This window comes from Salvelinus fontinalis, chromosome 14 (genome assembly GCF_029448725.1).
Source record: "Salvelinus fontinalis isolate EN_2023a chromosome 14, ASM2944872v1, whole genome shotgun sequence".
In the NCBI taxonomy this organism is placed as follows: Eukaryota; Metazoa; Chordata; class Actinopteri; order Salmoniformes; family Salmonidae; genus Salvelinus; species Salvelinus fontinalis.
In genome coordinates, this window is record NC_074678.1 from 2,499,293 (window position 1) to 2,523,251 (window position 23,959).

Genomic DNA, 23,959 nt, shown 5'->3' on the forward strand with positions numbered 1-23,959 from the left:
ACATTTCACACAGACTACAATGATGAGTCCTAAAATTGTCCCCTCTGATAAAACGTATTGCTGAATGGTAGACTGTGTCCAAGGGTTTTAAAACAGAGGTTGCCGCGTGCATGTTAACAATATCACCAAAATCAAATACAGCGACAGAACTTGTTTGAACAATCTTTCTCTTATTTTTAATACTAAGGCATGATTTATTTTGATATAAAAATAAAAAAAATATTGGAGGCAGTCTACCATTCAGCAAAACGTTTTATCACAGGGGACAATTTTAGGACTCATCATTGTAGTCTGTACTAAAATATGGGATGAACCTCTCTGTCTGTAAGAAGAAAGCTGCATTCGGTTTTATTTATTGAATCAAAGTCATGCTGAAGTTCACGAATGGCCTGCTACACTGAGGTGGCACAGGAATACAACACTGTGTCATCTGCGTAGAGATGAATGGTACAAGTATTAACAGTGTTTCCTATGTCATTAATATACAAAGTGAACAATAATGGATCCAACATCGAACCCTGAGGAACTCCTTTTTGAATCTCAAGAAATTCAGATTTAACCCCATCTATCCAGATGGCCTGAGTTCTGTCGCTAAGATCATTCTGAAACAATTAACAGGCTGTATATCCCAGGCCTACTCTTGATAATTTCTTCAGCAAAACAGAATGATCAACAGTGTCGAGCGTCTTTGACAGGTCAATTAACAAGGCAGCACAGCTCTTTTTAGCATCCAAAGCATTGACAAGATCATTAACAACTAGCGTGGTTGCTCTGGTAGTACTATGCCCAGGCCTAAAACCTGATTGGTTTATATTAAGAATACAATTATCGGATAAAAAGGAAACTCAGGATTGTGTAATCATAGTATTTGTTCATGGTTCTATCTAGACAATTTGATTTAAAGCACAGGTGCAACAGCCCCTACACTAGATGCATAGCTTTTGTGTCTGCAAATTGAGCGGTGCTCTTCAAATATCTCTGTATGATTTATCTTGTATAGATTCTGCCTGTGGCACTCATGCAAGAAAAAGGGGCGGAAAGGGGGCGTTGCCTCCGCCTTTGGCGTTGCCACTGGTGACGCGTCTCCCCCAGCCAAATCCCTCCCTAGACGCCCGGTTTCATTTGTTGTTTTGTGTGTTGCTTTGCTACCGCGCAAGGTGTTCGGACGAATTAGCTGTCAATCTCCGACCAAATATATTTAGGGTAGGTTGATTAAGAGATCAGTACTGTAGCAGTTCCCAGTGAGATTAATTCTGGGTCTGCTAGAAGTTAATGTGATATTGCAAGAGTCCTTGGACTTTATGCCATTTTCAGGTGCATTTACATTAGCTTGGTAAAGCTAACTAGCTAGCTACTGTACAGTAACATCACAAGCAACCTCAGTTTTTTAGCATTTTTTTTTCTACGCTCACGAAATTGAAGATGTCCGACTCCGACATAATGTCTTCAACTGAAGACAGAGCCAAGGAGATTCTGAAGGGGTTTAAGCTGTATCCTTTTCAATTAATTGAGGTTTGCTTGGTTGTTTAGCTAGCTATTTGGCTATAGTCTTCAGTTAACGTAACTGGCTTAGCTAGCTACCTGTCCTTGCTCTACCACGCTGGCTACCGTTACGTCGTTAGCTAGTTCGTTGATGGCCAGTCTAGGTAACGTTAGCGAAGTTAAGATACTATTTTCAGTCTGTTGATGGTTACTAGTTGGTAACGTTAGTGTTGCTAGGGTCTTTCTTGGCCATGCTCTGAATCTAACGTTAGTTTGCTGTCAAGTTAGCTTAACGTTAGCTAACAGTAACAGGCCTCGTTATGTTATCTAGTTATATACTCAACTCATAGATGTGGTGGTTAACTTTAGCCAATTACTTCGGATAAGTTGATTAGGAGCAGTTACATTGGACAAGGAGAAGCTATTTAGATATGCGTTTAATTGAACGTGCAAACATAGGTTAGGTGTTAGCAGAATTGTTGCCGTCGCTAGTTAGCTGACTGGTTCTGACTGGCACTAAACTTGTGTAGTCGTTTGCTGATGCTCCCGCTTAGTCTCTGTAGCGTTAGCTGTTAGAAACATACAGAACGGTATTGGCCAATTGTCATGCATTGCCTGTTACTTGTGCAAGAGCATCTTCCTACAGCATCAGTTTCAAGTTTTCGGGGTCTTTCCCACCAAGTTGGTTTGGTGCGGTTTTTCCCAAACTCTTGTTAAATCCACATCAGTGTAGATGAAGGGGAGGAAGTATTTTGAGACATGAGTTGTGTATATGTGCCATTCAGAGGGTGAATGAGTAAGACAAAATATTTACGTGTTTTTGAATATGGCATGGTACGGTAGTAGGTACCAGGTGCACGGATGTGTCAAGAACTGCAACACTGCTAGGGGGTTTTTCTTCATAAAAGCGTCTTCTAAATGGCATTATTTATTGTATTATTTAAACTCTCCACTGTTTCCCGTGTGTATCAAGAATGGTCCACCACCCAAAGGATAGCCAGCCAACTTGACACAACTGGGGGAAGCATTGGAGTCAACGTGGTCCAGCATCCCTGTGGAACGCTTTCGACAGTCCAGTCCATTCCCTGATGAATTGATGCTGTTCTGAAGGCCAAAGGGGGGGTGCAACTCAATATTAGGAAGGTGTTCCTAATGTTTTGTACACTCAGTGTATAGTTTAGTGAGTGTACCTCAGTGCAAGATAGTTTGTGTATCATTAATTCAGTATTTAGCAGTCTTTTTTGTTGTCTCGGGGCCTTTTGGTCCAAGAGCCAATGTTCCGGTACTGTTTGCCGGGCGGTAGCAGAGTGAACAGTCTATGGCTTGGGTGGCTGGAGTCTTTGGCAATTTTTCAGGCCTTCTTCTGACATCGCATAATATAGAGGTACTGGATGGCAGGGAAGTCGGCTCCAGTGATGTGCTGGGCTGTCTTCACCACCCTCTGTAGCGCTTTGCGGTCAAGAGTGGTGCATTTTCCGTACCAAGCGGCGACGCAGCCATTCAAGATGCTCCCGACTGTGCAGCTGTAGAACTTTTGAGGATCCGAGGGCCCCATGCTAAATCTTATCAGCCTCCTGAGGGAGAAGAGGTGCAGCCGTACCCTCGTCGTGGGTATGTATGGACCGTTTTAAGTCTTTAGTGATGTGGACGACAAGGAACTTGAAGTTCTCAACCCACTCCACAACAGCCTGCTCCTGCTGAATACTGTGCTTGTGACAAGAGATTTCACAAAGATTTCAGCTATAGTTCGAATTGTAGTTCAACTATGATTGACTATCATAAAGTGTCACTTTATGATTGCTTTCGCTTTGGTCTTCCAGCAATATTGTGTATTAGCAGAAAGCAGGATCCCCCCATTATAGTGAATTTAAGAGAAAAATCAATGTTCATGTAATAAAGTTTAGAAGACGATTATAATTGCTTTCTAATACACTAGATGTATGTCCTTGAACCAATTTACTTTTAAATCGCACACAGAAAGTTATAAGGATAATTTAGTTGCTAATGGCAGCTTGCAGTAACCTGGTCAGCCTTCAACTTGAGTTACTCATTTACATTTAAGTCATTTAGCAGACGCTCTTATCCAGAGCGACTTACAAATTGGAAAGTTCATACATATTCATCCTGGTCCCCCCGTGGGAATTGAACCCTGGTCCCCCCGTGGGAATTGAACCCACAACCCTGGCGTTGCAAGCGACATGCTCTACCAACTGAGCCACACGAGACCACGTTACTCAATGAGGGGGCAGCAACGTCTCTTCCTGGAGTAGCTCAAAGTGTGCATGTCTTGTCTCCATGAGACAATGCGCTATTGAGTCTTCACATGGGAGTGAATGGTGTCACGTGATCCATGGCGTTGTCCTTTCATATATACAGTACCAGTCAAAAGTTTGGACACGCCAACTCATTCAAAGGTTTTCCTTTATTTTTTACTATTTTTTACATTGTAGAATAATAGTGAAGACATCAACTATGAAATAACACACATGGAATCATGTAGTAACCAAATAAGTGTTAAACAAATCAAAATATATTTGAGATTCTTCAAAGTAGCCACCCTTTGCCTTGATGACAGCTTTGCACACTCATTGGCACTTCATCACTCTCCTTCTTAGTCAAATAGCCCTTACACAGCCTGGAGCCTTTAGTAGGGGTTTCTTTGCAGCAATTTGACCATGAAGTCTGATTCACGTAGTCACCTCTGAACAGTTGAAGTCTGTTACTTGAACTCTGTGAAGCATTTAGTTGGGCTGCAATTTTTAAGGTTGGTAACTCTAATGAACTTATCCTCTACGGCACCGGTAACTCTGTCTTCCTTTCCTGTGGCAGTCCTCATGAGAGCCAGTTTCATCATAGCGCTTGATGTTTTTTGCCATGAAACAACGTTCAAAGTTCTTGACATTTTCCCGGAGCGGACCTCTGTTGCGGAGGATCGGTTGATTAGAGTTACCAGCCTCAGAAATTGCAGTCCAAATAAATGCTTCACGGAGTTCAAGTAACAGAGACATCTCAACATCAACTGTTCAGAAGAGACTGCATGAATCAGACCTTCATGGTTGAATTGCTGCAAAGAAACCATTACTAAAGGACACCAATAAGAAGAGACTTGCTTGGGCCAAGAAACACGAGCAATGGACATTAGACCGGTGGAAGTCTGTCGTTTGGTCTGATGAGTCCAAATTTGAGATTTTTGGTTCCAACTGCTGTGTCTTTGTGAGACGCAGAGTAGGTGAACGGATGATCTCGGCATGTGTCGTTCCCCCCGTGAAGCATAGAGGAGGTGTGGTGGTGTAGGCGTGCTTTACTGTTGACACTAAGTGATTTATTTAGAATTCAAGGCACACTTAACCAACATGGCTACCACAGCATTCTGCAGCGATACGCCATCCCATCTGGTTTGGGCTTAGTGGGACTATCCTTTGTTTTTCAACAGGACAATGACCCAAAACATACCTCCAGGCTGTGTAAGGGCTATTTGACCAAAAAGGAGAGTGATGGAGTGCTGTATCAGATGTCCTGGCCTCCACAATCACCCAACCTCAACCCAATTGAGATGGTTTGGGATGAGTTGGACTGCAGAATGAAGGAAAAGCAGCCAACAAGTGCTCAGCATATGTGGGAACTTAGTGGGCTTCACCTGGAAGCTTTAACCAGCTTCACCTGGAACTTAATCATTCCAGGTGAAGCTGGTTGAGAGAATGCCAAGTGTGCAAAGCTGTCATCAAGGCAGAGGGTGGCAACTTTGAAGAATCTAAACGACAAAATATATTGTTTTAACACTTTTTTTTTGTGTGTGTTACTTCATGATTCCATATGTGTTATGGTGTGTGTGTGGTAGAAACCTGAGGATGGGTATAGAGTCTTTGCAGGTAGTCAGTGCGGTCCAAATGGTGTCTGGGTGAGAGTGCGGGCAGTGGTAGGTATGAGTTACAACAGCCTGCCCTATGTAACATTTTTAATCCTACCATAGTGGAGGAGGTCATTTGAGGAGCTTTCCATGTACCTTCCATGGGTAATGTTTTGTGTATCTCTCCTACTGTAGCTCAGATAGAAGCCCTTATTCTGGTTTACATAGGCTAACACAAGCCAACGGTCCCAAAATAGGCACGGTAATGCGGACGAGATTAATCACACCTACGCTACTGCCATCGGCTTCAAGACTGAAGATCCATCGTTCTGTAATTACTCCCTGTACATTAAACATGACTTGGTAGCACTGAGGGTAGGCCTATTCAGTGTTGAATAGGTAAGGGATCGTGACTCGTTTAGCAGACTGTGTATTCATGACATGCAAGGCAGGTTTCATTTTCTAGGCTTCTCATTCCTAAATCCTTGATTTGCAGGGACAGGGATTTACTGCCTTATGGTCCTCCTAACAGGCCTGGTGACTGAGTTCAACGTGCTACCAGACACTGCATGGAGCCACGGCCGGCCTCATGCTCCTAGAGTACCACAGTCGAGGTCATAATACCCATAAAACCTAGCAGTCAAACACTGAAATGGTTCCAATCGTTTTTCCACTGTTAATTTGTCCCGTAGGGGATTATAGAAACACTTCAATGAAGGTCTGTTTTGTGTAGGCTTACCCTGGTGTGATGTTTTGATAACCATGCAAATCTCTCTCAGATAAGGTCCCACTTTTTTTGAATTTCTTTTGTTTGTCCCCTTTTTTCTCCCCAATTTCGATCTTGTCTCATCGGAAGAGACGAAGGTCGAGTCATGCGTCCTCCGAAACATGACCCGCCAAACCACGCTTCTTAACACCAGCCTACGTAACCCGGAAGCCAGCCGCACCAATGTGTCGGACGAAACACCGTTTACCTGACAACCGAGGTCAGCCTGCAGGCACCTGGCCTTCCACAAGGAGTCGCTAGAGCGCGATATGCCATGTTAGGCCGGGGGGTAAAGCCCCCCGGCCTAACACGGACAACACTCAGCCTATTGTGCGCCACCCTATGGGACTCCCGCTCATGGCTGGTTGTGATACAATCCAGGATCGAACCCGGCTCTGTAGTGACACCCTTAGCACTGCGATGCAGTGCCTTAGACCGCTGTGCCACTCAGGAGGCCCCGGACAAGGTGACTTTTATCAATATATTTGCCTGTATTTACACTAGTAGGCAGAATTATGTAACCTTATTTAGTCAGACCTGCTATGGTGGGTTTTAATGTAATTGGTATTCACACATTTCTTTTTGAGGTTGAATTACTGTCATGTTATTGATGCCTAATTGTATACCTTATTTGCACTTGCTTTGTTCCAGAACCAATGGGTGTGCCGGAGTCTCATCACCTCTCAACTAGGCAAGCTGTTTCAACCTGGAACACTTTTCTCCTGCTTTGGTCTGTTTGTCGTTGCAGGAAGTCCTGAAGAGCTGGAGTTTATGAAGGGTTTTGTCCCAACCCAGCTCTAACACCTGGCTTAAATAATCAACATAATAAATCACGGTTGTAAGCTAAGATTTGTATTCCGATATGAGCTGGGCAGGAACAAAAGCTTATACATACTCCTGCCGTTCAGATCGGTAAATATTCTGTACTATGGGTACACATTCTTCGCGGGGGGGGGGATTCATTTCGATGGTATTGCTCTATATAATGCATGTCACACTCAAGTTGAACTTGTTGACTGATGCTAAGCTGGCGGCTGCTAAGAAGGGAGCAATTGCAACTAGAAGGCATGACTGGTCCACACCTGCCCTGTCTGTTGGATGAGTAGTATCGGTTGGTACTGTATGTGCCTTTAGGTTCCTCTCTGTGTAGGCTATTGTACAGTCTTTCATACAGTGCCTTCTGAAACATTTCCACATTTTGATAAGTTACAGCCTTATTCTAAAATGTATTTGTTTTTCCCCCCTCATCAACACAATACTCCATAATGACAAAGCAAAAACAGGTTTAGAAATTTGTGTAATTTCATTAAAAATAAAACTGAAATAACAAATTTGCATAAGTATTCAGATCCTTTACTCAGTACTTTGTTGAAGCAACTTTGGCAGTGATTACACCCTTGAGTCTTCTTGGGTATGACGCTATAAACTTTGCACACCTGTATTTGCAGAGTTTCTCCCATTCTTCTCTGCAGATCCTCTTAAGCTCTGTCAGGTTGGATGGGAGCGTCGCTGCACAGCTATTTTCAGGTCTCTCAGAGGTTCGATCGGGTTCAAGCCCGGGCTCTGGCTGGGCCACTCAAGGACGCTCAGAGACATGGCCCAATGCCACTCCTGCATTGTCTTGGCTGTGTGCTTAGGGTTGTTATGCTGATGGAAGGTGAACCTTCAGTCTGAGGTCCTGAGCGCTCTGGAGCAGGTTTTTAATCAAGGATCTCTGTACTTTGCTCCGTTCATCTTTCCCTCGATCCTGACTAGTGTCCCTGTCGCTGAAAAACATCAACACAGAATGAAGCTGCCACCACCATGCTTCACCGTAGGGATGGTGACAGGTTTCCTCCAGATGTCATGCTTTGCATTCAGGCCAAATAGTTCAAACTTGGTTTCAACAGACCAGAGATTTTTGTTTCATGTTCTGAGTCCTTTAGGTGCCTTTTGGCAAATTCCAAGCGGGCTCTCATGTTCCTTTTAGTGGCTTCCATCTGGCCACTCTACCATAAAGGCCTGATTGGTGGAGTGCTGCAGAAATGGTTGTCCTTCTGGAAGGTTCTCCCATCTCCACAGGAACTTTGGAGCTCTGTCAGAGTGACTGAGTTCTTGGTCACTTCCCTGACCAAGGTCATTCTCCCCGATTGCTCTAGGAAGAGTCTTTTTGGTTCCAAACTTCTTCCATTTAAGAATGATTCAGGCCACTGTGTTCTTGGACCTTCAATGCTGCAGAAATGTTTTGGTACCCATCCCCATATCTGTGCCCCGACACAATCCTGTCTCTGTTCGAGCTCTACGGACAATTCCTTCGTCCTCATGGCTTTGTTTTTGCTCTGACATGCACTGTCAACTGTGGGACCTTTATATAGACAGGTGTGTGCCTTTCCAAATCATGTCCAATCAATTACATTTACCACAGGTGTACTCCAATCAAGTTGTAGAAGCTTCTCAAGGATGATAAATGGAAACAGGATGCACCTGAGTTCAATTTCGAGTCTCATAGCAAAGGGTCTAAATACTTATGTAAATAAGGTATTTCTTATTGTTTTTTAACAATTTGCCAACATTTCTAAAAACCTGTTATTGTTTTGTCCATTATGGGATATTGTGTGTACAGTCGTGGCCAAAAGTTGAGAATGACACACATTAATTTCCACAAAGTTTGCTGCTTCAGTGTCTTTAGATATTTTTTCAGGTGTTACAATGGAATACTGAAGTATAATTACAAGCACTTCATAAGTGTCAAAGGCTTTTATTGACAATTACATGAAGTTGATGCAAAGAGTCAATATTTGCAGTGTTGACCCTCTTTCAAGACCACTGCAATCTGCCCTGGAATGCTGTCAATTAACTTCTGGGCCACATCCTGACTGATAGAAGCCCATTCTTGCATAATCAATGCTTGGAGTTTTTCAGAATTTGTGGGTTTTTGTTTGTCCACCCGCCTCTTGATAATTGACCACACGTTCTCAATGGGATTACGGTTTCCTGGCCATGGACCCAAAATATCGACGTTTTGCTCCCCGAGCCACTTAGTTGTCACTTTTGCCTTATGGCAAGGTGCTCCATCATGCTGGAAAAGGCATTGTTCGTCACCAAACTGTTCCTGGATGGTTGGGAGAAGTTGCTTTCGGAGGATGTGTTGGTACCGTTCTTTATTCATGGCTGTGTTCTTAGGCAAATTGTGAGTGAGCCCACTCCCTTGGCTGAGAAGCAACCCCACACATGAATGGTCTCAGGATGCTTTACTGTTGGCATGACACAGGACTGATGGTAGCGCTCACCTTGTCTTCTCCGGACAAGCTTTTTTCCGGATACCCCAAACAATCGGAAAGAGGATTCATCAGAGAAAATGACTTTACCCCAGTCCTCAGCAGTCCAATCCCTGTACCTTTTGCAGAATATCAGTCTGTCCCTGATGTTTTTCCTGGAGAGAAGTGGCTTCTTTGCTGCCTTTCTTGACACCAAGCCATCCTCCAAAAGTCTTTGCCTCGTTGTGCGTGCAGATGCACTCACACCTGCCTGCTGCCATTCCTGAGCAAGCTCTGTACCGGTGGTGCCCCGATCCCGCAGCTGAATCAACTTTAGGAGACAGTCCTGGTGCTTGCTGGACTTTCTTGGGTGACCTGAAGCCTTCTTCACAACAATTGAACTGCTATCCTTGAAGTTCTTGATAATCCGATAAATGGTTGATTTAGGTGCAATCTTACTGGCAGCAATATCCTTGCCTGTGAAACCGTTTTTGTGCAAAGCAATGATGACACACGTGTTTCCTTGCAGGTAACCATGGTTGACAGAGGAAGAACAATGATTCCAGCACCACCCTCCTTTTGAAGCTTCCAGTCTGTTATTCGAACTCAATCAGCATGACGGAGGGATCTCCAGCCTTGTCCTCGTCAACACTCACACCTGTGTTAACGAGATAATCGCTGACATGTCAGCTGGTCTCCTTTTGTGGCAGGGCTGAAATGCAGTGGAAATGTTTTTGGGGTGGGATTCAGTTCAATTGCATGGCGAAGAATTGCAATTCATCTGATCACTATAAATAACATTCTGGAGAATACGCAAATTGCCATCATACAAACTGAGGCAGCAGACTTTATGAAAATTAATATTTGTGTCCTTCTCAACTTTTGGCCACGACTTAAATATTTGATCAATTTTAGAATAAGGCTGTAATGTAACAAGGGAAGGAGTCTGAATACTTTCTGAATGCATTGTATGTGTAGTAGTTTCTCGTATTTCTTGGTTTATCATTTGTCAACTTTGGGAACTTCTCTAATCAAAAATGTGTTATTTTCCATTTAAATATTCTTCCACTTTGTAGATTTTTGGCAAAAAAACCCATCCATTTTAATCCCTCTTTGTAACACATCAAAATGTGGAAGAAGTCAAAGGGTATGAATACTTCCTGAAGAAGCTGTATTTAGGCATGGGTTCCTTGTATATTTTTTGTCTTAAGTATTTCTCATTCTGCTGGAGTTTACCTAGTATTTTATACTGAACAAAAATATGAACACAACATGCGATCACTTCAAATATTTTCTGAGGTCATGTGTTGCTACCATGTTGTCATTTGTATTTATTTTTTGCTGCTATGTTGTTGTCTTAGGTATTTTTGTGGTGTCTCTCTTGCCTTGGTGTGTGTGTTGTCATTTAAAAAAATCACAGCCATTGTCCCCGCAGGCCTTTTGGTAGGCCGTCATTGTAAATAAGAATTTGTTCTTAACTGACATGCCTAGTTAAATAACATTTGAGGAAATCAAATTCACTAGGCCCTACTCAATGGATTTTACATGACTGTAAATACAGATATGCAACTGTTGTTCACAGATACCTTGGGCCTCAGGATCTCGTCACAGTATTTCTGTGCATTCAAATTTCCATTGATGAAATGCAATTGTGTGCGTTGTCCGTCTCTTATGCCTTCCCACACAGCGCCATATGTTGGAGGCGGCTCACGGTAGAGAAATTAACATAAAATGATCTGGCTTTATTGGGCATTCCTGCAGTCAACATGCCAATTGCATGCTCCCTCAACTTGAGACATCTGTGGCGTTGTTATTGTCTCCAGCACAAGGTACACCTGTGTAATGATCATGCTGTTTTATCAGCTTTTTGATTTTCCACACCTGTCACGTGGATGGATGATATTGGCAAAGGAGAAACACTCACTAATAGGCATGTAAACAAATTTGTGCACAAAATTTGAGAGAAATATGTTTTTTTGTGCGTTTGGAACAATTTGTGGATCTATTATTTCAGCTAATAAAACGTGGGATTGACACAGCTCAGTTGGTAGAGCATGGTGCTTGCAATGCCAAGGTTGTGGGTTCTATTCCCACGGGGGACCTGTGCAAAAAGTATGGAAATATATACACTCATACTCTTATCCAGAGCAATTTACAGTATCTGCTAAAATGGCTAAATATTGAGATTTTTTTAAATATATATTTTTGTTCGGTGTGTTTTAAGCCTACCTTCAACATCCAGTTATTTCTCCATTTGTAACTCACCCACCAAATCACAATATGCCGTTTTACATTTGGTTTTATTTATGCTGGTCAAATTCCTATCATGGAAAAGCAGAAAAATCTGTGCGCTTTCAGATTAATAAATAATTTAAGTTTTACTTCAAGTCAGATGTTTATTTTATGTATGCATTGTTTACTATTTAGATTCATTTAAAACAATGTAATTGTTGGAGTTAAGGTGTTTGACTTGCTTGATGGATGACTAGGTGCGTTCTTGTCAAATAAATATGCTTATTCATTCATGACCTGTTAAATTATATTATGAGTTAGTCTGGCTTTGAATCTGCAACAGAATGTGTCAAGTTAGTTCTGAATCGCTTTAATACGGTAGTGCATTCTGACACCATTTTAAATGAAATAGGTATCACCTCCTTCATATAGTTGGCAGAAATTATAAGGGATTAAATGTAGACCACCAGCTAAAGGAGAAGAGGATCTGGGAAAATAAGGGTATGTTGCTAATATAATCTAGGTAGGTTAGCTAACTAGCATCTTTGCAAAAAAAAAAAGATATAGCCATGAATTCATGGCAGAATGTAAATATCTGACTGATAGTATTGTGTACAAGACCAAATGCATAAATAAGCCAACAAATATTATTTAAATAAAATATAGATCAGTAAATCAAAATATTTTGTTTTGTTTCAAGGTAGCTAGCTAACTGACAGCAAAGGTGTCTGCTAGAGATGGCTTGCAGGAATGTATAGTCTAGCATGATGTGTACTTTGATGGTAATTAGCATTTTCAAATTTGAAAGTAAATGGAGCTGACTGTATTGATAAAAGTAACCTTGTCCTAGAGCGATTTACATGGTTATCAAAACGTCATGCCAGGGGAAAGCCTACATGAAACACAGACCTTGTTTGAAAAATGGGTGGTTTAAAAATGTAGGAACCATTTCCGTGTTTGACCGCTAGGTTTTATGGGGCTCTATTGTGTAACTGATTTTAGAACCAAGGCAAAAGAGGTTAGCCTTTTGAGTTTTGTTTTGTTGTGGATTGCAAGAGAATCCCGAGTGGCGCAGCGTTCTAAGGCACTGCATCTCAGTGCAAGAGGCATCACTACAGTCCCTGGTTCAAATCCAGGCTCTGATTGGGAGTCCCATAAGGTAGCGCACAATTGGCCTAGTGTTGTCCTGGTTAGGCCGTCGTTGTAAATAAGAATTTGTTCTTAACTGACTTGCCTAGTTAAATAAAGGTTACTTTTTTTAAATTAAAATTATACAGAGGATAGTCAAGCTGTTTCAAGTTTAAGCTGATCCTCCTGAGACCAAGCAATCAATCTGTACTCTGAGGAATTGTCCATCTTTGAACTAAAACCAAAAACTCCTTCCTTCCCCCCTCCTTCAAAATTTACGTAACGAGCATCAGATTAATCGTGATTACAACATCATCAAGAAGCAGGCTACATTCACACAGATTTCTCAAGGTTTTTCCATCAAATTAATCTAGAAGTGGTGTATTTATTTGATGTGTGCTGATCAGTGTGTTCTGTGTATCGCTTTGTGTGCCGTGTGGTGACTATCGGGTTAAGGAGGTTAGGAAGTCTTCCCCAGCATGACCAGGTTTTTGACCTGTAGGTCATTGTCTAATGCAATGAGGATATTTATAGAAAGCACTAGAAGTTGTATCACAGCAGGGAGAATTCAAAGCCACAAGACGTGCTACAACTCAGCTTCATCACCAATTTGCTTGTTTGCAGACTTTTGATGACGAGAATATCGTAATTGCTTTCAGTTATTACAGTTTCTAAGTCTAGCATAATATTCACATTCTGTAATGAATGTAGGTATAACCAGAAATTATGAAAGTGTGATTTGTGTGCTTTTCCCTTGTACTGCCTAATCAGATTATTATTTGATACTTTGATTCCTGGGAACTGCCTTGCATCCATGAATAACCCAGTACTGTGTGCCTTAGGCCTAGGCTATAGCCGATTACCCAAGTCATGCTGAGAATCCTGCCTTTCCATAGAACACTCACAGTATTTCATTAAGCCGCCCTACAGTAGTTCATTGTATTGAAAAATCTCTGCAATTTTGGTTAATTAGACAAATGTACATCTCAGACTAAAAATCTACAGGCTACATGACTGACTATATGTATGATGCTGCTGCTGCATTGGACTTCCTGGCTTTGTACAGGAGCACAGCTTCTACATCGCCTCTGTTATGTCCCTAAGGAAAGGCTGACCTCGGAGGAGAATGCAGTGTGCCAGCTTCCCCTGAGTAGACCTGACTTGCATTTTAATCTGTCCCTGTAACAAACTGATTCACAGAACTGTGTGGACACAATGACTGGCTAACTTCACAGTGAAAGTCTTGAGTTGGTCTAGTGGTAGGGATATTTGAGCTTTAAGACTTCAGAAAAGTAAAACTGTCTCAATTGCATTTCTGAAGATGTATGTTAAAAAAATTGTTTTTTGAAATGTATTAATTTGCAATGGTTTCATTTGACAGTTTATGCAATATTGCATGCGTCATGACTTTTATGTCTCGTGTTTATTGCATGTGCAGTCAAATGTGATTTTCCTGTCTTTTATATTCCTACTATGAGTTGGGAATAATACTCTGATAGTCTAAGATCTGTTTGAAAAGACAGATTTTTGAAATGTCAGCTTGTTTGCATGGGTGGGTTCTTTGGACCACTTGGCTACATCACCAGGTGACACAAGTTAACCCTGTCAGTCCCGAGACGCCAGCGAAAATCGGCTTTTCATTTATCTGCATGTCCAGTCTTTATATTTAGTCTCACAATGAAGTGTTTTACCATGTTCTTTTCACGACAACCACGGCTTCAAGTAGAACACAAAACATTTTGACATAAACAGTTGCATTCAACTAAAATGTCTGATTTAAAAATGCATTTCTGAATGCTGTAAATACAGAAATTGTTTGCTCTGTGGGAAATCAATATCCAACTAGTCAATGACAACTGTGTAGAGTTTGACAGCAACTATGTGAGCTTGTTACAGTATGACCTTGGATTCATTTGTTTAATAGACCATAACAAAGAGAGTTTGCCCTCCATTAATAGCTAGTTTTCAAGTTACATATCCCTCACGTTAGGCTCCTCCAATTATGCCCCTCACTCAGGCCACTCCCGCACAGTCTTAGCAAAATTGTTCTTTAAAAAAATTGCTTTTTTGCAAAGAAGTTACTTTTGTTTCTTTTTGACCATTTTAATTGAAAAACAATCACAGTAAGGTACTTAATTGTTACCCAGAACAAATATGATATTGAGAAGAAGGGGGGGGGGGAGTCTACATGGACCATTTTTAAAGCTACTCTTTAAAAATGGATGGGGCTTAAGTGAGTCTAGCATGTCTCTAGGGGCTAATTAAAAGCCTGCTTGAGTATGTTGGGGAACAAGGGTCTATCCCCCCTGCGGATCTTCTCTGCTTAGAGCCAGGGATCTCAGTAGGTGTGATCCTGGAGACATCTGTCACCCGTTTCCCCACCGGGCCTAATAGAACTGTGTTGAGCTGACATCTCTATCCGGGCCTATTATGAAGACCTTTGTGTTGTCTAGGCCCTAGTCTATGACCTTAGAATGTACTGGAAACATTTTACGGAATTGTTCTCTGCAGCCAGTTAATGAGCTTAACTTTAAAAATAAAATAAATATATATATATATATATAATTCACAGTGACGCAGCAGCAGGACAGATCGTATTCTAATCCATTCATAAAACGTTAGATGGGTAGACGCTGCTAAGTTGCTTTGTCCCCCAGTCATTGTCCGGCAGGACTGACAACTGTGTTGAAATCAATTAAATGATGTAGGAGACAGACGGCACAAAGTCCACAGCCAAAATATTACCTAACAAACCCGCTTCACACAAAGCATCCCAGTCATGTACAGAGTTTGAATGAAGGGGTAAAACTGTAGCCTCGTGTATACCAGACTGATTACCGCTGCTCAGCAAAGCATTCATGTAAGCTTGCGAGATCAGGGTGGCTTGCGGGGCTAGTAAAACTTAGGTAGTAGGCCTATGTTTTCTGAGGAAGTTTCTATTGAGATGACAGAGCCACGTACTATAGACTTGAGTTTCAGTCTAGGACGATGTGGGAAGCTGCTGGGAGGTTTGTGACTGAGCTGGTGACTGAGCTGACCCAATGTTGCTGGGCTGCAGTCTGTCAGATTTTGAAAGGATTAAATGATTCTAAGCACCACACGTTTCATCTCGCTAAGACAGTCCTAGCTCCACAGCAGCTAGCTAGCTAAGCTCAGTGTTGGAGTTGGTTGCGTCATGTTTCTGTTTTCACTTGACATCAACTGTTATTTTCCTACCTGCTGTTTTTTGAAGTTTGGTCATTCTATATTTAGACTCTTATTAGTTTGAAAGAATTGATCCCGTGGCTCGACAGACACTTTGCTCCTCCTGATTTAATTTCAGTTTCGCTGTTTGAAGCCTTTAGTCATGAAATAGTCATGTCAACTGAATGGCATTGTGTCCTGAGGAGGGCTGGCGCCGTGCAGGCTGGTGCTGACACCCTGTTGGAGGGGAGGGGAGGTAGAGCAGCACAGATGGTCTTGACACAGGGGTTCAGGTGCTTCTGACATGGAGTACCCTCTAGTTGACACACGAGCCACATCTTCAGGTCGGCTTCCAGAGCCGAGTCAGAAACTCTTTGTTCTGTTAGCACCAGCTGGAGAACTGTTACGTGACACACTTGCCTCGGCTTGCACCACTTGACCTATTAGAAGACGTTAGCTAGTAGTAGCTACATAATCATGGGCGGCTTTATTGGCCACTCCAATAAAATAACATTGTGTGAGAGCTGGTGTAAATAACTAGAGCCACAAACGTCAGCTCTCTTAAGAGTTTTGGAAGTATAAAAATAGACCTAAACAGTTTATTTTCTGGCTTTAACTCGTACCCACTAGTTGAATTATCAACAAGACCTGTGTCCATTGGTTAGCTTTTTTTGTCAGAGACTTGAGTTGAACATCTGTTGTATACTTCTGGATTACCTGTAGGTTCCCGAGAGATCAAAGGTTCTATATCGTTGTGTATTTATCTCCTTTTGATTGGGCTTGGCTACTGTTTGAATTGTCTGTCAGTTGGCTTCCACTAAACTATTGTAACTTGATGGGTTTCCTGTTATCCTGGGTGCCACCTTGAGGAATATTGGCATTACTTAATTGATCCCTGGCTCTGAGGGAAAATTCTAAGGTTTGCCACGAGCTGCAGACACAAACAGTACAGACCAGAAACCAGAACCTAGACAAGGCTACTGTTACCTGATGGAAGTACATGGCTGTGTCCGTAGTGTTCCTCGACTCCCCCTGCCAGAAACTGGATGAACCTGCGTGATGCTGAGACCGGGAAGGTGCTGTGGCAGGGAACGGAGGATCTGTCTCTTCCTGGGGTCGAACATGAAGGTATCAAATCAAATCAAATTTATTAGTCACATACACATGGTTAGCAGATGTTAATGCGAGTGTAGCGAAATGCTTGTGCTTCTGGTTCCGACAATGCAGTAATAACAACAAGTAATCTAACCTAACAATTCCGCAACTACTAATATGTACATAAAGATATATGAATGAGTGATGGTACAGACGGCATAGGCAAGGTGCAGTAGATGGTATAGAGTACGGTATATACCTATGAGATGAGTACTGTAGGGTATGTAAACATAAAGTGGCATAGTTTAAAGTGGCTAGTGGTACATGTATTACATAAAGATGGCAAGATGCAGTAGATGATATAGAGTACAGTATATACATATACATAAGAGATGTGTAATGTAGGGTATGTAAACATTATATTAGGTGGCATTGTTTAAAGTGGCTGGTGGTACATTTTTACATAATTTCCATCAATTCCCATTTTTTAAGGTGGCTGGAGCTGAGTCAGTTTGTTGGCAGCGGCCGCTAAATGTTAGTGGTGGCTGTTTAACAGTCTGATGGCCTTGAGATAGAAGCTGTTTTTCAGTCTCTCGGTCCCTGCTTGGATGCACCTGTACTGACCTCGCCTTCTGGATGATAGCGGGGTGAACAGGTAGTGGCTTGGGTGGTTGTTGTCCTTGATGATCTTTATGGCCTTCCTGTGACATCGGGTGGTGTAGGTGTCCTGGAGGGCAGGTAGTTTGCCCCGGGTGATGCGTTCTGCCGACCTCACTACCCTCTGGAGAGCCTTACGGTTGTGTGCGGAGCAGTTGCCGTACCAGGCGGTGATACAGCCCGACAGGATGCTCTCGATTGTGCATCTGTAGAAGTTTGTGAGTGCTTTTGGTGACAAGCCGAATTTCTTCAGCCTCCTGAGGTTGAAGAGGCGCTGCTGCGCCTTCTTCACAACGCTGTCTGTGTGGGTGGACCAATTCAGTTTGTCCGTGATGTGTACACCGAGGAACTTAAAACTTTCCACCTTCTCCACTACTGACCCGTCGATGTGGATAGGGGGGAGCTCCCTCTGCTGTTTCCTGAAGTCCACAATCATCTCCTTTGTTTTGTTGACGTTGAGTGTGAGGTTATTTTCCTGACACCACACTCCGAGGGCCCTCACCTCCTCCCTGTAGGCCGTCTCGTCGTTGTTGGTAATCAAGCCTACCACTGGAGTGTCGTCCGCAAACTTGATGATTGAGTTGGAGGCGTGCATGGCCACGCAGTCGTGGGTGAACAGGGAGTACAGGAGAGGGCTCAGAACGCACCCTTGTGGGGCCCCAGTGTTGAGGATCAGCGGGGTGGAGATGTTGTTACCTACCCTCACCACCTGGGGGCGGCCCGTCAGGAAGTCCAGGACCCAGTTGCACAGGGCGGGGTCGAGGCCCAGGGTCTCGAGCTTGATGACGAGTTTGGAGGGTACTATGGTGTTAAATGCTGAGCTGTAGTCGATGAACAGCATTCTCACATAGGTATTCCTCTTGTCCAGATGGGTTAGGGCAGTGTGCAGTGTGGTTGCGATTGCGTCGTCTGTGGACCTATTGGGTCGGTAAGCAAATTGGAGTGGGTCTAGGGTGTCCGGTAGGGTGGAGGTGATATGGTCCTTGACTAGTCTCTCAAAGCACTTCATGATGACGGAAGTGAGTGCTACGGGGCGGTAGTCGTTTAGCTCAGTTACCTTAGCTTTCTTGGGAACAGGAACAATGGTGGCCCTCTTGAAGCATGTGGGAACAGCAGACTGGGCTAAGGATTGATTGAATATGTCCGTAAACACACCAGCCAGCTGGTCTGCGCATGCTCTGAGGACGCGGCTGGGAATGCCGTCTGGGCCTGCAGCCTTGCGAGGGTTAACACGTTTAAATGTTTTACTCAACTAGGCTGCAGTGAAGGAGAGCCCGCAGGTTTTGGTAGTGGGCCGTGACAGTGGCACTGTATTATCCTCAAAGCGGGCAAAAAAGGTATTTAGCCTGTCTGGGAGCAAGACATCCTGATCCGCGACGGGGCTGCTTTTCTTTTTGTAATCCGTGATAGACTGTAGACCCTGCCACATACCCCTTGTGTCTGAGCTGTTGAATTGCGATTCAATTTTGTCTCTGTACTGGGACTTAGCCTGTTTAATAGCCTTGCGGAGAGAATAGCTACACTGTGTGTATTCGGTCATGTTTCCGGTCACCTTGCCCTGGTTAAAAGCAGTGGTTCGCGCTTTCAGTTTCACGCGAATGCTGCCGTTAATCCACGGTTTCTGGTTTGGGAATGTTTTAATCGTTGCTCTGGGTACGACATCGTCAATGCACTTCCTAATGAACTCGCTCACCGAATCTGCATATTCATCATTGTTGTTGTTGGACGCCGTGCGGAACATATTCCAATCCGCGTGATCAAAGCAGTCTTGAAGCGTGGATTCAGATTGGTCGGACCAGCGTTGAACAGGTACTGGCTGGTTTACTGTCATCTTGCTTCCCTCCTGGAGTAAACCTGGATTTTTAGGCCGTATATTCCAACCACTACCAAGATGACCACTCGGTTCTAGCCATCCCTGCAGTCAGTTTTTCCTTAAGACCTTGAACCCCTGAACCAATGTCAAAATACCCAAAATGATAATTAGCAATTTACCTCTAAACATAGTTATATCATGTTGTGCCATGTTCAAACTTGTGTATATCATAATCAATAGAAAAGGGAACATGTATTTTATGTGAGAAAGTAGCCTAGCTAAGGTAAACATTAAGGGCCTAATTTATAAATCTATCATTTCTTAATTCACCATTTCTGAAAAGTGCGCATGTATAAAAATAGAGAGATTTATAAACTTGGCGCACGCCATACATAAGCATGTTTCTTGTTATAAATCAAACCTGTCATAAAACTGTGTGCGTGAACGTGCATTAGTGGGGCGGCGGGTAGCCTAGTGGTCAGAGTGTTGGACTTGGAACCGAAAGGTTGCAAGATCAAACCCCCGAGCTGACAAGGTAAAAATCTGTCATTCTGCTCCTGAACAAGGCTGTTCCTAGGCTGTCATTGAAAATAATAATTTGTTCTTAACTGGCTTGCCTAGTTAAATAAATAAAGTGTGCTCCACCTGAGAAATGCTCTCCATTCACCTTTTGTGGTGACAATAACGGCCTTTTTATTTGAGGCATAATTTGGAAGTATTGGCATTAGGCCACAGCATGCAAAAGACAATATTCAATATTTAGTTCATCAATATATTATTGGGTTTATATGTCCTACCTTGGTATAGACTATGAGCTTAAATGGGCATTGATGTCACCACCTATCACACAGCAATATTGTAGCCTAAGTTTACCCAAACTGTCAAATATTTTACATAAAGCTACCGGTCTATTTACTGTGTGGGCAGGATGTTTGAATCTTTTGCAGTAATTTATGCTGTATCTGGAAAAGGACTGTCAGTTTCTGAAAGATAAAAAGAAAGGCAAATTGTTGTGGACTTGTCTGCAGAACATTTGAATTCAACAATGTTTTGCATTTACTTTTCCCCCAACCTAAATATGGACTGCCTGCGAATTGTGAAACATTGTCTAAGGCAGGCTACAAATAATGGAATTCCAGTAACTTACTAAGTTCTAAATCAATGTAAAAGATCAATGGTTTACCTGTTAAATTCGACTGCATAATGGTATTATAAACCGCGCTGCCTATGATATTACAAAACTTGAAATACATATAACTTATCTATTTACTAGGCTACTAGGTCCAATTAAATGAGAGATACACGTGGTAACTTGTTGTATGGCTCTTTCAGGAATATAAACCCAATCAAGGCCAGAAAAGGTAATGAATATATTCTGGGTTATAAAATTTATAGGAAAAACATTTCCTATTTTAAATTATTTTAGATTCTAAAAGAAAAATGGATCCTCTCAGTAATGGTAAATGGCTGCATTTATTATTATTATTTTTTACTGTTTTTATTTTTTTATGAATATGCATATCTGCGATTTGCACAAATTACTTACTTGCCAACTTGCGATACGATATTTCAATCACAAGCAGATGTGCTTACGCATGGTCTAAAGTTGGCAGGGATGTGCTTACGCATGGTCTAAAGTTGGCAGGGATGTGCTTACGCATGGTCTAAAGTTGGCAGGGATGTGACCACATTTTCTCATCAAGTATTTTTTTAAATAAATGCCAACTTTAGCGTGAACTGGCTGGCACACACACATTTTGTGGTATATTTTGTATGTACGTACGGTTTATAAATGAGGCCCCAGGATGTTGTTTGTGTTGTGACTGCATTTCTTCTTTCCTAATCAGTAGTTTGACAGTCCGTTTTTTTTAATTTTCTTGCAGCTCGAGTCCCCAAGAAAATTCTCAAGTGCAAAGCTGTGTCCAGAGAGCTAAATTTCTCTTCGTCAGAAAAACTGGAAAAGTTCCGCCTTGAGCAGAAGGTTTTCTTCAAAGGCCAGTGCTTAGAAGGTACTAGTCTCTTTTATCTGTTTCAATGATCATGCTTTTTATATACAGGTAACAGCCAAAATAAAGGAAGCACCAAAATAGTGTCTTAATAGGGTATTGGAACACCACGACCCGCCAGAACATATTCAATGCGCCTTGGCGTAGATTCTAGAAGTGTCTGGATCTTTGTTGGAGGGATACGACACCATTCGTCCACAATAAATGAATAAAAATGTGGTGTTTAGTTGATGGTGGTGGAAAACGTTGTCTCAGGTGCCGTTCTAGAATCTCCCATAAGTGTTTAATTGGGTTGAGATCTGGTGACAGAGACACACACACATCCATTACAGACAGAAATACTCCTCAGCATCCCCACCACCCCCAGACAATCCCGTAGGTAAAGAAGCCGTGGAGGTCCTGGGCTGGCGTGGTTACACGTGGTCTGCGGTTTTGAGACCGGTTGGACGTACTGCCAAATTCTCTAAAATTATGTTGGATGGTAGAGAAATTAACATTTAATTTTTTCTGGCAACAGCTCATTTGGACATTCCTGCAGTCAGCATGACAATTGCACGCTCCCTCAACTTGAGACATGGATTATCTTTGCAAAGGAGAAATGCTCAGTAACAAGGATGTAAAGCTTTTTGTGCTTATGGAACATTTCTGGGATCTTTTATTTCAGCTCTTGAAACACGGGAACAACAACTGACATGTTGCGTTTTACATTTTTGTTCAATATACTTTGTATGCCTCATTTACTCAAGTTTTTTCTTTATTTTGGCAGTTACCTGTATCACAGATTATCCATTTTATTGACCTGATACTGTAGTGGCCGCTCTAACAAGTAAAAGAAATGTCTTCAAAAATGGAAGGCAGTCTGGAGGAGGCAAGAGCCGGTTGGACCGTTCTAGCCAATGAGAGGGCAGATACGCGTGAACAACAGGCACAACGGTTACCACAGATACAAAGTCAAAATTGGCTATATCGTGAAAGATTAGTGTAAGGTATAAGGTTAGCAGTGTGAGTAATGTTAGGTTTAAAATCACATTTTAGAAATAGGCAGGGTTTATGACTTTGTGGCTGTGGTAACTAGTGTCAATCAGGCATACCTCCCATGTTTTTTTTAAGTTGCCCGGGATGTCACGTGTCCTACTTATATCAGTACACTCGTAACAACCTAAACATTACGAAACGTATATATTCGGTCTAATGAGCCACGCATAGTAAATAATCCATTAAATGTTTTGTTAAACCAAATTCGACACTAATTGACCTCCAATCAAAAACTCTTTGCTTGGTGAGCAAAAAAAAACATTTTTTAAACGCCACCCACCTGCTGAAGAAGACAGATTTTGGGCTCAGTTATCCCTCTCGCTTCGCCTCTTCCTTTCTGCCTGTATGTACTAAAGAATACAATATCCGTGCATAGTGAAGAAACACTCATTGAATGTATTTTGGATGGCTCTCTCCTCTACCTGCAGAATGGTTCTTTGAGTTTGGCTTTGTGATTCCCAACTCCACAAACACATGGCAGTCTTTGATAGAGGCGGCTCCAGAGTCGCAGATGATGCCCGCAAATGTTTTAACGTAAGAGTTAATATATATTTTTGATAAACTATTTCAGCCTTTTGCATTTATCTGCATGTGTTGTTGGGTCTTTTGGTCATTGTCCTACATTTGGGTTGTGCAATTGTTTTGTAGGTAATATAGAACTGTCACTCACCAGGCTGCATCTTGAATAAGTAATGAGGCTACAGCCAAATATTCCTTCACACTTTATCTATTCTACACCAAACTTCCTGTAAACTGCAATGTCCTTGTTATGGTGGCGGCTTTGTCTCGTATTATATCAGCTAGAGATGAGTGTTTGCTGAGTTGTAATGTTTCTTTGTTTCTCTCCCTTGCAGTGGAAATGTTGTTATAGAGACCAAGTTCTTTGATGACGATCTTCACGTCAGCACCTCCCGAGTACGACTTTTCTATGTCTGAAGAAGAACGAACAACTTACTTTTTTATTTTCTATTAATCCTTGAAGTGAGAGGGTGTGTGGGGGGGGGGGAAACAGGACCATGCATACACAACTGTTGTTGTTATCCAATGGTCACTGGAAGCCAAGTTCGACGGAGTGCATTTCTCTTTACAGTGACGGGTGACCGCAGCACTAAAGGGAACAATGCAGGAAGAAACCGACATCCAACCAAGTCATCAAGATCACACTGGCTTCTTGGCAGACAAGACTTTTTGTATGTAAATATATATATATATTTGGGCAAAGATGATGCTCATGGCAAGAAACCATGTAAATTATTTTATTTGTACATTCATTTTTTTCCTTGTCATTCCAGAAATGTCACCTTGCGATGTACACTGCTCCATTGTCACCTTGTGTTTTTGATGTTTGCTTCCAATTCATGTTGTGGTTGCTGATATTGTCATTGTTTGGATTTTTTTTTTATATAGCTGTTACTAATCTTGTAAAATAGGCTGTGTTTATTACTACACGAATTATGGATTAAAATATGTTCACTACAT

The 23,959-nt window shown here is 42.2% G+C and overlaps 1 protein-coding gene and 1 long non-coding RNA gene across 5 annotated transcripts; both read left to right on the forward strand.

Moving 5' to 3' along the window:
• The first annotated feature begins 1,112 nt into the window (after positions 1-1,112).
• pde6d (phosphodiesterase 6D, cGMP-specific, rod, delta) lies at positions 1,113-23,958 on the forward strand. 4 transcript variants are annotated; one of them, XM_055943752.1, is made up of 6 exons: positions 1,113-1,490; positions 16,914-17,002; positions 21,323-21,448; positions 22,909-23,014; positions 23,335-23,461; positions 23,571-23,958. In XM_055943752.1, the coding sequence occupies exons 1-5, from the start codon at positions 1,423-1,425 to the stop codon at positions 23,414-23,416; spliced, it is 471 nt and encodes a 156-aa protein (XP_055799727.1). In that variant the 5' UTR covers positions 1,113-1,422; the 3' UTR covers positions 23,417-23,461; positions 23,571-23,958. The 4 variants fall into 4 exon arrangements, with proteins under 4 accessions (XP_055799727.1, XP_055799726.1, XP_055799729.1 ...); XM_055943751.1 differs by having other exon boundaries at positions 23,335-23,958; XM_055943754.1 differs by having other exon boundaries at positions 1,114-1,203; positions 16,891-17,002; positions 23,335-23,958.
• Positions 3,088-11,854, forward strand: LOC129869389 (uncharacterized). Its single transcript, XR_008761901.1, has 2 exons — positions 3,088-6,561; positions 6,747-11,854. It is a non-coding gene; the product is annotated as an uncharacterized LOC129869389 (long non-coding RNA).
• Position 23,959: the final 1 nt, after the last annotated feature.

Coding starts and splice junctions, on each gene's coding strand:
- pde6d (XM_055943751.1), top strand. CDS start 1,423: ATGTCCGACTCCGACATAATGTCTTCAACTGAAGACAGAGCCAAGGAG. Junction 1,491..16,913: donor ATTCTGAAGGGGTTTAAGCT/GTATCCTTTTCA, acceptor TCCCCCTGCCAG/AAACTGGATGAACCTGCGTG. Junction 23,015..23,334: donor ATGCCCGCAAATGTTTTAAC/GTAAGAGTTAAT, acceptor TCTCCCTTGCAG/TGGAAATGTTGTTATAGAGA.